The following is a 17475-nucleotide window of genomic DNA, read 5'->3' on the forward strand; positions in this document are numbered from 1 at the left end:
GTAACTACATTCATAGAATTATATGGATGTGTTAGTAACGACTTTGGTTATACACTTCCTTTTTATTTAATATCCGTTTTGTTCTTACTTCGTATCTATTCTAAGTTCTGGATAATTGCTTCACGTTTGAGTGACACATTGTTGATACTCAGATTTTACACGGTTTTAAGGTCATTATTTGGTCTGTTTTAAAAGTTAAATTGCATTACATGTCCATTATTTGCATATTTTATCTATTTTGGTATTTTGACATGTTTTGTGAGAAATGTGCATATTTGAGCCTAAAAAGGGAGTCAAAACGTGAAGTTGGAAATCTGGAGATTCTGGGTGCATCCAGCGGCCGCTGCAACATAGACCGCGACCGTCGGCACCCACCGACCGCAAAGTAAGCAACGGTCCGCTCCGGGAAAGTTGTGCATGGAATGAAGAACACGCCCAGGGACCGCTGGGCAATGCGTGGCGACCGCTACAAAGAGTCCAGAGAGTTACGGGATGATAACCGGCGATCGCTGAAACAGATGCAGCAGCCCGCCGGCTAAGAGTCAGAAGCCTCGGACAACCCACAGCGACAGCTGGCCAAGGTGCAGCGGCCCGCTGGGAAAAAGAGGCGAGCAGAATTTGCCGTACTTTCTCTACAAGATTTACCATATTTAACAACTATTTTCCTTATTTGAAGGGGACGATTTCTCAGCTATATATACCCCCTCAAGCTTCATCATTAGGATCCTCATTGTGCTTCATTGTGCAAGGAGTTGATGAAGAAAGATTCAAGATCATCAGGCTACAAGGATACAACCTTTGGGTTTTATTTGCTCTAGATTGATGTTTTCATTGTCTTCCCTTCAATCTATGTTTTTAGATTATTCTATCCTGTGTAAATAAATTTATAGGATTCTAGTGATGTGTTAGTAACGACTTTGGTTATACAATTCTTTTTTCTATTTAATATATGTTTGCTCTTACTTTGTTTCTTCCTTAAGTTGTTGGATAATGCTTCGCGTTTGAGTGACACATTCTATGATGAATTAATAGAACTTGCAACATAATCGGGAGAGGAGGTTGGCGAGTTAGGTCCACTTAATAGACACTACAATTTGTTTCTTTTAAAACGACACTGTTAATTGAGAGTGGGGACTTTTCATGGGTCTTAGGAGCTTTTAGGAGTTAAGTATTTAGGATTGACAACCCTAGTGTTTGTAACCAACGTTTGCATCGCATGAGCATAAACTAGGTGACTCATTCTATCAAAGTAAGAACTGTGCTGGGGTATTGTAGTTGGAATTTGTATAACCATAACTGTGAACGCACATCCCTGGAATTCCCTTATCTCTATACTTTTATCTCCGTAATCTATTTGCAATTAGTTGTTTATTACTTTCAAATTGTTCTTTGTTTTCAAAAATTCAAAAATCTTTTAGTTTTCCAAATAATAATTGAGTTTTAGTAGAGGATAGACAGTCTGTGTCTGTTTTCCCTTGATCGATATCCGGTACTAACCTTTAGTTATACTATTCATACTCTGTATATTTGCAGGTATTTATAATGCTAATAAAAAGGGCATCAATTGTGTCATGTTCTAATAGACTTGCTACATAATCGTGAGAGGAGGTTGGTGAGTTAAATTGGCTTAGTTGACACTACAATTAGCTTCCCTTAAAACGACACTGTTAATTGAGAGTGAGGACTTTTCAAGGGTCTTAGAAGCTTTAGGGAGTTACAAATCTAGGATGGACAACCCTAGTGAAGTAATCTACGTTTGTATCGCATGAGTATAACTTAGGCGACTCGTCCTACTAAAGTAAGAACTTTGCTAGGATATTGTAGTTGGAATTTGTATAACCATAACTGTGAAAGCATATCCCTGGAATTCCCTTATCTCATCTGATTTATCTATGTGTTTTATCTGCAATAGTTGTTTATTTCTGTTTTTATTTTTAAAAATCCAAAACTCTTTAGGTTTTCCAAATAGTAGAAGAAGTTTAGTAGAAGGTAGACTGTCTGTGATTGTTTTCCCTATGTTCGATATCCGGTACTGACCTTTAGCTATACTATTTATACCCTATATACTTGTAGGTATTTTTAGTGCTAATAAAAAGTGCATCACCGTCCCACACGAATATGCACTCTTTCCTTTTTAGTCCGTCTTACAAGAATATGCACTTTCTAATTTTAGAACTCTTTCCTCTCTAATGAGGTGGGACCCATTTTCCACTAATAATACTTTATTTACTTTTTCTCTCTACCTCTCTTTTACTTTACCAATTTTGCATTAAAACTCGTATCGAACCCAAAGTGCATATTCTTTGAAGACGGAGGGAGTATGAATTAATAGATCACATAGCAAGAAACAAACATATTAAATTCACGTTGGTTATTTTTCACCAACCCTTAAAATTTTAAAGCATGAGAAAAAAAGGCTGGCGCTTGTAAACTCTGCTGCCTCATCATGTATCATATCATTCCTTTATTTGTATGCCTCCACCCTCACCAGACCTGGCTTTCTTAGAAATCGTGCAGCACAACTCGGTTGCCTAACGCACGTATTCCACTTCATAATTCCCGTCGGACACGCCACAAGCCATCATGGACATGCTTGCCGTCATCTGGACATGTTTGTGCTTTTAACATGACTTTCACCGTCCCGAGCATGGGATCAACGACTTAGTGGTGAGCATTATCGCCGGATATGCTATGCTCGCTGCTTTAGTGGTGAGCATTGTAACATTGGAACACTACTTTGTTATGTGTTTACTTCATATCTTCCTATCGATATGATTATTAATATTTTTTCTTTAACCAACAATAGGACTATCTACAACTTATACGTGTATAAAACTAGTTTACATCTGAAATTCTACGCATTTAACTCAAGTGCTTTCGTTTGTCATTCCGGAAAAAATATTTACAAACAAAATACATAATTGCACTTGTTAAGATTCATCAACCTCATGAACTCTTCTATTTTCTTTTACTTTCTTTTATGCATGGTCCAATAAGGCTATAGCTACATTCTATAGCAATATTCACATGAGAAGTTGAGGCATTAATGAAAACCATGTGGCGAAGGAACTTATACGACGTCGACATTTATTTCCATGCTAGATGTATGTATAGTAGGAATTGTGAGCAAGCATGAGAGAATGTGCAACACCTAAATGGGATATTTGGAGATGGGAATGCTCATTGGAGCAAAGGATTGGTAGCCAGCAAGGCTCAAGCTACAAAACAAACATCAACCCGACCTTGTATTAAATGGAAACTCTAAAACAAAGAGAGTCGTATATATATATTCATGCACAAGTCTTACTTGTTGTTTAGTGGTTTCTCCTTGTTAGTAATGTTGTATTCTGATTCAACCAACTTATCTGGTTCTGATTGATAACAACTGCGGTCCTTTAGAAACTGGACACTATCCTGTTCAATAAATAGCCATCGTTATATCTATTGATAATAGCCTTGTTAATTATGTACTCTCTCCATCCATCAAAAATAATCTCATTGGTGAGCATAAAGAGTTTTAATACCAAATTGATAAATTACGAGAGAAAACTACATAAAATGGGTAAAATAGAAGAGAGAAAGAGATAATGTGGATAAAATAGGTGAGAGAAACTTTAAAAAGTGTAATAAATTTGGAATAACTTTCCATATATAGTACTTCCTTCGTCCATCCGAAGATACCTCACTTTTCTTTTTGGTTTGTCTCAACCAAGATGACACATTACTAAAAATAGAAATATATTTTATCATTTCGTCCCTCTCTCTTAATTTATTCTTTCTACTTAACACAAAATAAAGCTACTTAAAATCTCGGACCATCCAAGGAAGAGGTCACCTTCTTCGGAAAGGGGGGATATGTGACCAAGTTTAGTGGATGTATGAAAATGGAAAGATGGGATTTCTTGTGGACCGAGGGAGTAATTTTTTGAATCATTTATTCTCTTCTTAAATATTTATGTACATATATATTTAGCTTGAGAAATTGTTTTTCAGTTAGTTATGTGGAGACAGGATAAAATAGAAAACAAAATAAAATAAGAGAATAGAGAGGTTGTTTTTTGCTAAAAAATCACCTACTTATAGTGGGACAACCAAAAAACAAATACGACTCATTTATTGTGAGATAGAGGTAGTTTTTTCTTCGTCCCGTCATAAGTGAGTCGTGTTCCTTTTAGTCATCCCATCTAAAGTGAGCTTGTTTCTTTTTTTAGCAAAATGTAACAAATTTACTAGTATCTTTTAATTCATTCTCTCCTTACTTTATTTTATCTTCATTAATCTATTTTATTTTTTCTTCACCTAATTCTCTAAACATTAGTTTTCAAAATTATGTGAAATGTCTCCCTTATATCGAAACAAAAGAAATATTATTTATAAACGAAAGGAGTACCTACTATTTTAAAAGTACGTACGGTTATAACTATTCAGTAGACATAAAATAGCATTATCATCTATTCTAATTCTATGTTTAATCATTTAATTATGTTTTTTTGAAACGAAATAGCTCTAACTTTGAATTCAATATGATTTTTAGCCTAATTTATTCTCCTTCGTTCCAAGATGGACGTCACACTTTCTTTTTAAGCTAGCTCATAAAAGATTTACATTTCGTATTTTTAAAAAGTAAAATAACTATTAATACACCCAAACACACACCCTATCTCTTCATTATTACTCTAATTATCTTTTTATCCCCCACATCAATAAATTCAAATATATTTTCTCGCCACTTAACACACTGAACAATAATCCCTTCATCCCAAAAAAAAATTGACATTTTTGGGATGACACGACTTTTAATGCACAATTGATAAAATATGCAATTCGTAAAGTAGGAGAAAGATAAGAAAATTGATTGGAGTATTGTTAGTGGATAATGAAATTCACCTCATTAGATAGAGAGAGAAAAAATAACCAAAAATAGAATTGTAGTTTTCCTTCAGTAACCAAGTTGGTGTAAAACTTTAGTCCATGGAAATTAAGAAATTGTATTGAATTGATGAAACGAAAATAAAATAGAATATGAGATAGGACAAAGTAGGAGAGATAAGCTAGAGGGAGTAAGCGTGGTTAGATGTTTTGTTTTTTGTCAAAAAAGAAAATGACTCAACCTTGTTGGAACGTCCTAAAAAGGAATACGACTCAACTTAGTTGGGGCGAAGGAAGTACTATTTTTATGGAACTAACCAAACATGAAAGATTGTCTATTTTTAATGGGACGGGGAAGTATCTCCTAAAATCATGTGACATTCATAAGTGTTCAATCATAGTTTTTATTCCCCCCGATGCCTATTAATTGTCTTATTTTGCCATTGTTGTCTGATCCTCAATGATTGTCCTATTTCACTTTTACTGTTTTTGGTAAGTGGACCTCATGATACACTAATTCATTTCACTCACAATTATTACTCCCTTCACCACAGGTAAAATGATTCCTTTCTGGGACGACATGGGATTTTCGTCTAATTCTCATTCATTGTCCTATTTTTGTCTAGGACGAACCAAAAAGGTTGTGTGGCACTATAAAGTAAGAAAGATGAATAAATCAAAAGAGAGTAAAAAATTTTGGATGTTTAAAATATTAGAGAGAAATAAAATAAAAGAGAGAAAGTAGTTTGATATTTTAATAAAATATAAAGTACACTAGGTGAAAAAAATACTCCCGCCATCCCATTAAAACATGGGCAATGGGTATGACACGGGAATTAAGAAAAAAATGGTATAAAGTAAGAGAGATAAGGAGAATGATATGGTAAAGTAAGAGAGAGGAGGAGAATGATAGTTAAAGTAGTGGTAGTGGATAATGTAACCTATATTATTAAATTGATATAACTTTCCAAAAATGGAATGCACATATTTTTGTGGGACAGACAAAAATAAAAAGTGCACATATATTTATGGATAGAGAGAGTAGTAGAATGTTTATAGGTTGCAATCCCAGCTTCAAATCGCGGACAAATGGACTAGATGTCCTATTTACGTTGGTTTGTTGAAATTTAAACATGGATTATAAAGTGAACAATGCAATACTCCCATCGTCCATCTGTAGTAGAGGCATTTCTTTTCAGCACGGGATTTAAGAAAAATGGTTTTAAATGAGTTAAGTAAAATGAGAATCAAGTAGAAAGGGAAAAGGTAGAGAGGTGAAGAGAGAGTTAAGTAAGAAAGAGTAAAGTACTTTTTGCCAAAAAAGGAAATGAATCAGCTATAGTGGGACAACACAAAAGGGAATACGACTCAGCTACAGAGGGACGGAGGGAGTACTTTGTAAGGTATGAAAATATAGGTTATTTTTATGAACAACTTTTGTACAACTTCAGTCCACGAAACATAGTTTTAGTAAGAGACGACGCAAATTTTATTATAAAAATTAATAAATTAAGAAAGAAAAGAGAAAAAACGTTGAAGTATTATTAGTAGAAAATAAAATTCACTTTGCCTTATTAGAGAGAGAAATTTATCATAATCAAAATAGTCTAACTTTATTGGACATGCTAAAATTTAATACCAACACTATTTATCATCAACGGGGGTAGTATTTTATACTCCTTCCGTCCCAAAAAAGTATGAACTATTTCTTTATTAGTCCGTCCTTGAAATATATGAATTTTCTAATTTTAGAATAGTTAAACAACACATTACCTCTATAGATCATTTTATTTACAACTTATGTCATTACACTATATTACTAATGATGTGGGGCTTGCTCTTCACTAACACAACTTACACTATCCTTTCTTTCTATCTCTCTCTTTCTTACTTTATCAATTATATATTAAAACCGTATTGAACTAAATGTTCATGTACTTTTTAAGGGCAAATGGAGTATTTGATAATACTGCATCCTTCCTTAAAAAATATGAACAATTTCTTTTTTAGTTTGTTCCTGAAAAGTATGAACATTCTAATTTTGAAAAGTATTTTCTCTCTAAAGAGGTGAGACCTATTATCCACTAACAATATTTTAATTACTTTTTCTCTTTATCTCTCTTACTTTACCAATTGTTATGCATTAAAACCTCTTACCGAACTAAATGTTCATATTTTTAAAGGACTAAGGGAGTAATATTTTCTAATAAAAGTCTGATGGAATTTATTTGTTGTATGTTAAACGAAAAAGAATGTATATGTAAGAGGTAGCAATGGAGAAATAACCTTTGTTGATTGGGTGGAAGTGTTAGAGTAGTTGACAAAGGGATGGTCTAGTAAGTTAGTTGCCGTTGGGCGGTCTGCTGGGTTTCTCCGAAAGCAACATTGCAAGAAATCTTTACCCTCTGCTGACATTGTTTGTGGTAATGGTGGAGTCTCCTTGAGTACTTTGAACAAGGCTGCAGCCTGTGCACGAATTTATTGAATCAAATCTTATTGACAAGTATACAGTACATCTTATATCCATCATTTAAAAGTCATTTTGTCATTTTAGCTTATTCGCGATTTAAATAATCATTTTTTTTTCACTTTTGATATGCAGACCTCACATTCCACTAATTTTTTATGTTCACAATCCATTACTTTAGATATGCGGAGCTCACGTTCCACTTACTTTCTCTATTACTTTTCTAACAAACTCAACCTATTTCTTAAAACTCGTGTTGAGTGAAAGTGGCTCTTTAAATAGTGGACGGAGGGAATAATTAATAATCTCAATTCGAAATGGAATTAAATGAGATATACTGACCCCTTCGTACTCACTCCAAGGAGGTTTTCCATTCATCATCTCAATGATAGTGCATCCTAGACTCCATATATCCACTGCTAAGGCCATGTCCCAACTAGCATCTGTTTGCATCGTGGTTTGCAGAAGCTGCATCCACAAATTGATAGATAAGATGTGCTAACTTGATATATAATACTCCCTCCATTCTATAAAAATATGTCCAATTAAAATGATATGAGACTTAATACAAAATTAGTAAAGTAAGAGAGATGAAGAGAATAATAGTTAATATAATGTCAGTGGATAGTGGGATCCCCATTATTATTAGTGTTTTATGAGTTTTAATGGTGGGCCATAGTGGTATAATTTGTAAATAAATTTATGTATATGAGTAATAAGTTGGGGACAACTTTCCATGAATGAAAATGTTCATATTTTTAAGGGACGAATGAAAATAGAAAGTGCACATATTTTTATGGGACGGAGGGAGTATAATTTGTCACATATTTCCATTTCCGTCCGTCTCACAAAATTTGTCACCATTGCACTTTTTACCATTTTGGTAGTGGACAACTAACTCATTTTCACACACATTTTATTATAAAACTAATATTTAAGAGTATGACTTATATTTCAATATCTTTTCCAACCTAATCTACACTCATTTCTGAAAACCTATGGTCAGTCAAAATGTGCCAAAATTTAAGGGAAAAGCGGAGTACTAGTCTATGTTGGAGCAAAATAAATGGTTGTTAAGAGTCACCCTGTTAATTAACTGTGCTACCAGAGATATGTTGAGACCATATAACTCTTGTACCTTGTACTCGTCTATTCTACATATCAAACGGAGCCTAAATACATAACCAAACATACAATCAACAATAAGCTTTGTTTCACCTAAATACATAACCAAACATACAATCAACAATAAGCTTTGTTTCACCTACCTCTGGGGCCATCCAATATGGACTTCCCTTCAGGGACAGGTTCGCTGTTTGTCCATTCATCTGCCAAATCCAATTTAATCTTTCAAACACACCACTAATAATCTTATGTACAAAATTTCCAAAATACCATTATCGATCTAATGTTTTCTCAACTCAATTTGCATTATGAAAAGTTGGGACCATTTGGATATAAGACCTAACCCTGGAAATAAAATTATGGATTAATTGTGTTGTGGTTTTCTACCTTTCCTATTCTTTGGTAAAAATATACATCAACTGGAGTTTTTTGCCCGAGTCTAATTTTCGCTAATCGACAACTCGATTCTCTGGATTCCGGTGAAAATTCCAAAGGCATCGTTAGAAAGATCTCAACAATAAGTTTCAAGAGGTAAGGTGAAATAACTCACATGTTTTGCCATCCCAAAATCTGCAAGCTTCACAACTCCACAAGCATCAACAAGTAAGTTAGCACCTTTAATGTCCCTACAAATTAAAGCCATCAAACAAATTAAATCAACAAACAAATTTCCATATAAACTTCATAACATGATCACCTACCTGTGTATAGTTTTTTTGGCGTGCAAGTAAGCCAATCCGAAGAGAATATGACGAGTAAAATTGCGCACAACAGATTCCGTAATGGCTCCACAATGGTCGTTGATGAATCTATTGATCGAACCAGGGTGCACGTATTCCAGATAGATATGAAACTTGTCACCAATCTGAAATAGCACATTTTAATTACATTTTCACCTACAAATTCATAACAATCAAACAGTTACTCACCACTTCACTCCCATAATACTGCACAATATTTGGATGCTTTAGGCGGCTGAGAACCTTAATTTCCTGTAACCAATCAAAACCCTAAAATGGGCAAAAATATATATATGTATTTCGTCAAAACCCTAAAATGTGGTAAGCAAAAATGACCTGCTCCAATTGTCGTATACATTCTGCAGACTTTGAGTCATCAGGTAATATGTCAACTTCTTTCATTGCACATAAGGCTCCAGTCTCTCTATCATCAAGAAGAAGATGTTATTAGCAAAGAGAATAAGATGAACATGTAAGCTATGTTCTCTCACAAAATATAAGCTTTTAAACAATTTAGGGTATGCTATTTTCAATGTATACCCTATTCTAACAAAATATACTTCATTCCTTGTTAATTGAGGGGTTTCTTTTCAGAATGGAGATTAAGAATAGTGTGTTAAGTGGATGGTGAATAAAGTAAGAGAGATGAATACTTTGTGCCAAGAATAGAAATTACTCAATTAACATGGAACGGATGGAGTACCTCACATTTGTCTATCTAGCTCAAAGCCACAATCATTCACACATTAGGACAAAACTGAAAGCTCTCTCGGATACACAATATTCTGAATTCGTACATAACAACAACTGACATCATTCTATTTTCATTTCTCTTCAATTTTCACTCCCCCGCTTATAAATCATGAAATTTGATCAAATTATGAGTTGTTCTTCACCTTTTAAAATTAAAATGACAGATCATTAAATTTTAAAAGTTCTCAATTGTCCCATACCATCAAATCTGTGATATATTCTTAAGCTCAAAACGAGGTCGTTTGGTCATCCATATTGTTACATTACACAATTACAAGATTATTCATTGACAACACCAAAATTTTACACGTGTGCACCAATTTAGCATTGAATTTGCATTAAAAAAAAGTTAACATATGACAATTGAGAAATTTTTGAAACATCGTGATTTATCATTCAAATATTGAAAGGCGGAGGCGAAATCAGAACTTGACCGAAATTTGTAATTTTTATCGGCAAACTAACCCTATAATCAAACCCTTTGAAATAAGCTTAGCCAAGTACCTGTTTGAAGCCACATACACACTCCCAAAGGTACCCCTTCCAATAAGCTTCCCCTTTTGCCATTTAGACTTGATGGGTTCAAGTGTATGAGCAAATTCATGTTTAGCAACATGCAGGGGAATGGGAGTGGATTGTGAGGCTCCGGTGAGATCACGCACGGGCGACAAAGGAGGGAGGGGCAACCGGTGCCCTGGAGTCACTATAGGGCTTGGAAGAGGGGAAGCATCGAGGCTTGCTGAGTGCTTGTGGTGGGGATTCAACGGAATCTCCGGCGCCAACCAAACTTGGAACATAGCAGCTTGTGGTGTGGGGTAGTAAGCTCCCCACATGTCGTTCCGGGCAGGGCTTAGCTCGGTGCTCGAATATGGGCTGCATGGAGCGCTGCCGTAGCCCTCAAAGGATGTTACATTTGAGTTTTTCCTCTCTGGAGAATTTCTACCTAGGTGTTTTCTGCCAAAATACAAGTTCAAAACTTATACCATATTGCAATCGTAGACCTCATTACTATCGCCGGACCAACCATTAAATTATCAATTATTTGAGTCATTAATCGAACTTACTTTATTCTTTCATCTCTTTCTTATATCTTCTACTACTTGATTCTCTCTCTTATATTATCGTATCTTCATTAAACCTACTAAACGCAACTTTTTAAAATTTTGTACTGAAAAAAATGCTTCAAGTAACCTGGAACACGTCTCATTATGTACTAACACTAATTCGACCATTTTTTTTTGTTTCATAATTTTACCAATTTCACATTAAATTATGTGTCACCACAAGAAATGTCTATTTTTAGAGATACTCTTTCCCTCCCAAGGAAGATGACACATTCCTTGGGTAGTGCGTTATTTTTTGCAATCTAATTTTAAGAAGTTAAAAGAAAGAGAGATAAAATTGTTGGATGTTTTAATGTATGAGAAAATAAATAAAGTAAGAGAGATAAAAGATTGTTGAGTGTTTTAAAGTAGGAAAGAATAATCAAGTAAAAGAGATAAATAATTGTTGAGTGTTTTAAAGTACTAAAGAATGATAAAGTAAGAGAGAAAAAAAAATTTAGGTGTTTAAAAATAAGAGAAGAATAAAGTAAGATAGATAAAATGTAATTTGAAAATTTTAATTATTTCCTAAATAAGGGGTCATCTTGACGGACAAAAAAAACAGGATCTTCTTTGATTGGCTGGAGGGAGTACTATATTCACTTCTAATTTAACAATCAATTATACTCCATCCATCTATCATTAGTTGTCGCTAGTTTCTTTTTTGGTCAGTCTGTCAACATTTATCACACTTAATTTTAACTAATCCTTCAGTCCGCCATTTATAGTTTCATTTTGACTTGACACGAGTTTTAATAAATTGTTTGACTTTGTAAAGAAAAATGGAAAAATGAGTTAGTGGAATGTGGACTCCACTTTTATATATTTTTATAATAGAATGTGAGTGTAGTGATTTAGGTAATGATACTTACTTAAATCGCGAACACTCCAAAATAGTAAAATGAGATTTTTTTCCCGAATTTTTATTCTTGAGATGGCATAGAAGGAGTACTATATTTATTTCTTAAATTTTACTCCCTCCGTCCCTGAAAAGTGTGAACTATTTTCATTTTAGTCCGTCCCTAGAAAGTATGAAGTTTCTAATTTTAGATACTCATTTCTCTCTAATGAGGTGCGAGACTCATTCTCTCCTAACAATACTCAAAAAAAAATTTCTTTCTATCTCTCTCGTATTTTTCCAAATATGCATTAAAACCATTGCCGAACTAAATGTTCATACTCTTTAGAGACGAACTGAGTATAATTTGATACCAATTTAAGGAGTTCATACTAGATTTAGTAGCCCAAAGCAACATATTTTTCATATCTCTTAACATGTAATTTGACAAAACTACTAATTTAGTAAAATAAATTTTATTTCTAAAATATTATATATACTGATAAATTAGGTAGGTAAGTTCAAAAAATTGCAATGCATGTGATTGGACAAACTTTGTTTGGCCATTGCTATTATACCTCGTATGAACACCGTCGTCCTCCGCCGTCTCCCTTTCTCTCGCTTTAACCACATCCGGCGACGGCAGCGGCACGCTGCACGAGTCATGTTTCGACTCACGCGGGACGTGGAGCTCCGGCAGCGGCAGCGGCAGCGGTAGCGGCAGGAGAGACGTCGGCGGCGCAGCGCGCGAGGAGTGGTTCCGATACTTCTCCGGCGAGGGAGCGTCAAGCGGCTGGAGCAGTTTCTTGGCGCGCGTGATGATGCGCTGGCGGCGCGAGGAGAAGAAGCTGGGCTTCCCGTTGGCGGAGGGAATGGCGCTGTCGTCGCAGGATTGCGGTTTCGGGATGGAGGTGTGGGCGCCGTGCCACCAATTAGGCATTCTTTGATCACGGCGGGGAGAGGAGGAAAAGGAGGAACAAGTTGGCCCTATGATGGGCCCCAACAATATCTCCAATTCACAATGCATGGATGGACAATATATTTTCTTCCGTTTTTGAAGGGAATTATAAGGAAATGAGGTTTCAAGGGGCCACCATCTTGTGTTTTTAGATACATACTATTTATAATGATTTCTACACTTTATGTTATGTTATATTTTGAGTAAATAATTTTATGTTAGGAAATGTTGTGAAAAGTAGGTGGAAGAAAGTTAGTGCCTGTTTGGTAAGGCTGATAAGGGTAAGATAGCTATGTTATCATGGTTAAACAATTGTTTGGTAGCCTATTTAATGTATCATTACGGGTTATGTTTATTTAGCAGCCCGCCTAAGGCCCGCATAAAAACGCTCTTTCTATCAGATAATTAATCACTAGAAATTGGTCAAATATTATACCTAGAAGCCAAATATCTCAAACCCTACCCTCATTATCACTTTCCCCATATGAGTATTCTCTCTCACTAACCTCCCCCACTCACCCTCTCCCTCTCTAGCACTCTCTTCACCATTCTCGCATCTTTAACCGAAGAAATAGATGATGAATACGGCAGTAGTGGCCGGAATCTATAGCCACGTCTCTCTTCTCGCGTCGATTGAGATTAGATCTAGTAGGATTTCACTTGAGATCGAGTATAGTTTTAAGAAGTGAGTCCACATTCAGCTCTTCAACATGAAGAATTGAAGGCTAAAGAGGAAAGGAAGATGCACTTAAAAACTAGCCGTTAGAGTTAGTTAGTCAGTTAGGAAATGAGTTGTCACTGCTCTAGTCTTGATTCTTGGCTCCAATTCTGTTAGGAGCGGTTACCACTTTGTATGAGCTGCATATATATATAGCTCATTTGCTTGTATCTAGTTAGTTAGTGATCAATCAATAAAGAGAATTCCTCTTCTCCAAGAAACTACTGTTTCATCAAGATTAGTGTGTGTTCTGTGTGTGTGTTCTCTGTGAATCATAGATAGAGTACCAAAGAGTGTGTGAGCCTTGTGTGCTGAGTTAACAAGTGGCGCCGTCCGGTGGGAAATTGTAATAGCCGAGACTTAAATTCTCGAGAATTTTGAAATGAATACTAGAAAAAAAATTGACAAAGAATGAAAGAACATTTTTAATGAATGTCAAATGATACAATATAAAGAATTTCCAATCGATGAATTTCAAGAATGTTAGAAAGGAAATACACGCCAACCTTTGTCGAAATTTCGTACAAGTTGGGAAATAAGTTTAAGTCGAGCTACACTATTACATGGTTGAATTCCTAGCAACTAGGTCGGTCTTCAATACTAGGTCGTCTCGGCCAAAATTCCAGAAGAAGCCCGAAGGGGCGAGACATCGAGGGAGCACCCCTCCGCAGTTAGCCGTGAGGCGCTGCCCAACCCAAATAGAACAGGCTGCAATCAAACGAGAAAGAGGGCAGCACCACCTTAGTAGAGGGGACCGGGAACCCAACCGGCAGCTCCAGGATCCCTGCAAGGCTGCATCCGACAGTTGGTATCTCCCTCAAAGCTGTTATGGCTGGGAAAATCGCCCACAGACCCTGCCATCTCTATGAACGCCTGCCAAAGGGAGACAAAACTCATGAATGAATCAGAGTACAAGGCAGCACAAAACACCAAAATCAGTTAAAGGATGCTGCAAGGTCAGCCAACATATAACAAACCAAGGACCCTTTTTCAGCCAAATACACCCTGCGAAATGGCTGCAGAGGTAATATCCAAATCAGTCCATCAAGGACTGCTCCCCAACTAGAGATAACAGCCTTTTTCAGGCTTTCAGTTAGGCCATAAGCATAAATAGGGTTCAGCCTCTTCCTCCCTCATTATCACAAAGCAACATCCAGTTAAAGAAGAAGAGGAGCCGAGGCAGCGGAAGGAGGCGAGGGTGAAGCAAGACCACAGATAAGAAATAACAGCACAAGTTCAGTGAAGGTAACCACACTTCCCTTCAACCTCAGTTAACCATATTATAGCATCATGTAGACATCACAAGCATGCTAGAAGAACCCCATAGTTTCAGAGAACATAAGTAAGCCGTATAATTAAAGGAACAGCTTTTTAGCCAACTGTCAAGCTCATTCCAGTAGGTGGACGATTAAGTTTACAGACACGAATCAATGAAGTAAAGAAAATGATAGAACTTAGCTTAGAGAAAAGCTGTTCGGCACTGACCAAACGACGACAGGACATCAAGGGCAGTCCCACGAACACCGCAGAGCAGCAGCGGACGGTGACACCGAGAGTCCTGCCGGCACGAGTCACCGATGACACGGTGACAGCAGGGAACTGGAGCCAACGGCACTCCGGCGACCGGGTGGGGTGGCTGATTTGCCAAGAGGAAGACGGGGCTGTCGGAGGCTCAAGGGAAGTGCCGAACGGAGCAACGATCCGCGACGACGGGCTCCTCCGGTTAGCGGCGACGGCGATTCCACCGAGCTCCAGTAATGGTGACGACGGCGACAACAGCGGCGGTTCATTGTCGCGATTAGCGGCGGAGTAACCGAGGGGAAGGAGGGTTGTCTCCGTAGTAAAAGGGGATGATAGAATTGCTGCTCGAACGAAACGCCGGCGACCCGATGGCGCCGGAGATAGCGGCGTGTGGCGGCTGGTGTGGCGGTAAGACCCACCTAGGGAGAGAGAAGAGGGGGGCTAGGGATTTGAATTGGGGATTTGTTGAAATTGAGAAAGAGAGGTGGAGAGAGAGACGGCTGGATGAGGAAGGGAGTTCATTTTTTTGTCTTGGGCCCTTGTTGTTATTTTTTTCCAATTGGGCATGGTTTTAGTTGGAGCCATACTCTAAAATTGGTTCCAAAGTATAATGGGATTTCATTCCTAAGCCGCGGAAGAAAAAGAAAAATTAAGCCGTGTGGGATAGTTTTTTTCGAAAAATAATTAAAGCGGACTTTAATAGTCACAGTTTTAATTAAAGAATTTAGATCTCTAAGCTTTAGAAAGAAAGAGATAAAATAAAAGAGCACGCACTTAGGCATGCATACATACAAGACAAGTAATTATTTAAAGCCTAATTTAAGTATATTAAATTTTGTAAAGGAACGTCGTCGCTCGACTAGTAATCTCAGGACAGGAAAGCACCCGTTTTGCAAGAGTTTAAGCAATTGAGGTGGGCTTTCTCTTCTTTCTTTTAAAGCGTGTTTTATGTGAAAACATGATTATTTGAATGAGTTGTCATGTCATGTTTTGTTTTGTGATTGCCTATCTGTTAAATCGAATTCGGGTCCCAGTAGGTCAGTAAATCCTACTCGGACTAGTGCACACATAGGGACCGTGAGCTAGCGCCAGGTTGGCCGGTCCGTGGGTCGTGAGCTAGCGCCGGGTTGGCTGGCCCAGTGGTTGTGGAATGTGGCCACATTCCCGATTCACGCAGCTGATATGGCATATCATCAGAAGTGTAAATGACTGCAGTCTATTTTCAGAAAGAAATAACAGATTTTAGTGACCGGGAAAGACTTTCAGTAAAACCCCGCGTTCAATCAGCTTGGCTAACAACTAAAAGAAAACAGTTTTCGGCATAAGCCCACTGAGTATATCAAGTACTCAGCCCTGCATATTGTTTTCCTTAATGTGCAGGTTGATCGGTCGAGACCGAGGAGGTGTTGGGACAGAAGACTAAATAAGTAGAAGGGTAGCTGGTGTAGTATGTCTTCATACATGTTACATCTGTCTTGGTACTCTTCCGTTGAGCAAATTTTAGAACTTGCTTTAGCAAAGACAATTGTTCCATAACTACTCTGATTAATGCAAAGCTCGGTCCAGACACAACGCTCCTTAAATCCGCTGGATCACTGGGTCCAGGAACTCTAGAGAACTACAGTGTTTTTGTCGTTGGACACACTCGACTCCTCTTCAAAAATAAACCCTCAACCCGAATACTATGAATTAGTATAGGGAAGTGGGGTCGATCCCACAGAGATGGATTCGCAAAGTAGTGCTAAGAGACTATGGGAACAAACGGTTGCTGCCACACAAAGGGGTTGAGATTTAAACTACCACCAGATTTAGGCAAGAAATGTAAACGCTAGACCTAGGACACAGAAAACTTACTGGAGTCAAACATCAATACCGACAGACCCAATTACCCCCTAGACTGAGTAAACGACTACCTGATCTAGCTAAACAGTAAGCAACTAACAGAGGGGACCATCTTTCCAAAAATAGCAAGTACGGTAAAAAGCTGCAGATAACCAACCCATGCTCCAGCTAACTACGACATGCACCTTCGCCACTAAATTAAACTCGCAGATGAAGAAAACAGATCACACTCCTAAATTCAAACAGAATATAAAGATTTGGACTCCGGAAACTTGCTATGAATCGGAAATACATCAGATCTACGTAAACTAGGCGAAATGAAATGAAAACACGTAAGCTAGGCATAAAATTAAAACACTCCTGCTCAGAATTACTTCAGACGCTCAATCCACTCCGGATCCAAGCCATCCGAACTCAACAACCAACAAAATCAACTCCATAACTCCGATTCTCACAGATCTGCTCCGATCAACTCCAGATTCCACAATCACAAACAACTCCACAACATCAGCAAAACAAAAACCCCGATCCACAAACAAAC

The 17475-nt window shown here is 37.2% G+C and overlaps 1 protein-coding gene across 1 annotated transcript; it reads right to left on the reverse strand.

The window, feature by feature from the left end:
• Nucleotides 1–3303: 3303 nt before the first annotated feature.
• Nucleotides 3304–12874, reverse strand: LOC121804084 (mitogen-activated protein kinase kinase kinase 5-like). The gene is made up of 10 exons (XM_042203629.1): nt 12474–12874; nt 10459–10908; nt 9538–9625; nt 9391–9453; nt 9163–9326; nt 9012–9087; nt 8605–8664; nt 7679–7804; nt 7156–7335; nt 3304–3414 (listed from the first exon to the last, which is right to left on the reverse strand). The coding sequence occupies exons 1-10, from the start codon at nt 12833–12835 to the stop codon at nt 3304–3306; spliced, it is 1680 nt and encodes a 559-aa protein (XP_042059563.1). The 5' UTR covers nt 12836–12874.
• Between the last annotated feature and the right edge of the window lie 4601 nt (nt 12875–17475).

Source organism: Salvia splendens, chromosome 5 (assembly GCF_004379255.2).
Source record: "Salvia splendens isolate huo1 chromosome 5, SspV2, whole genome shotgun sequence".
Taxonomy (NCBI): domain Eukaryota; kingdom Viridiplantae; phylum Streptophyta; class Magnoliopsida; order Lamiales; family Lamiaceae; genus Salvia; species Salvia splendens.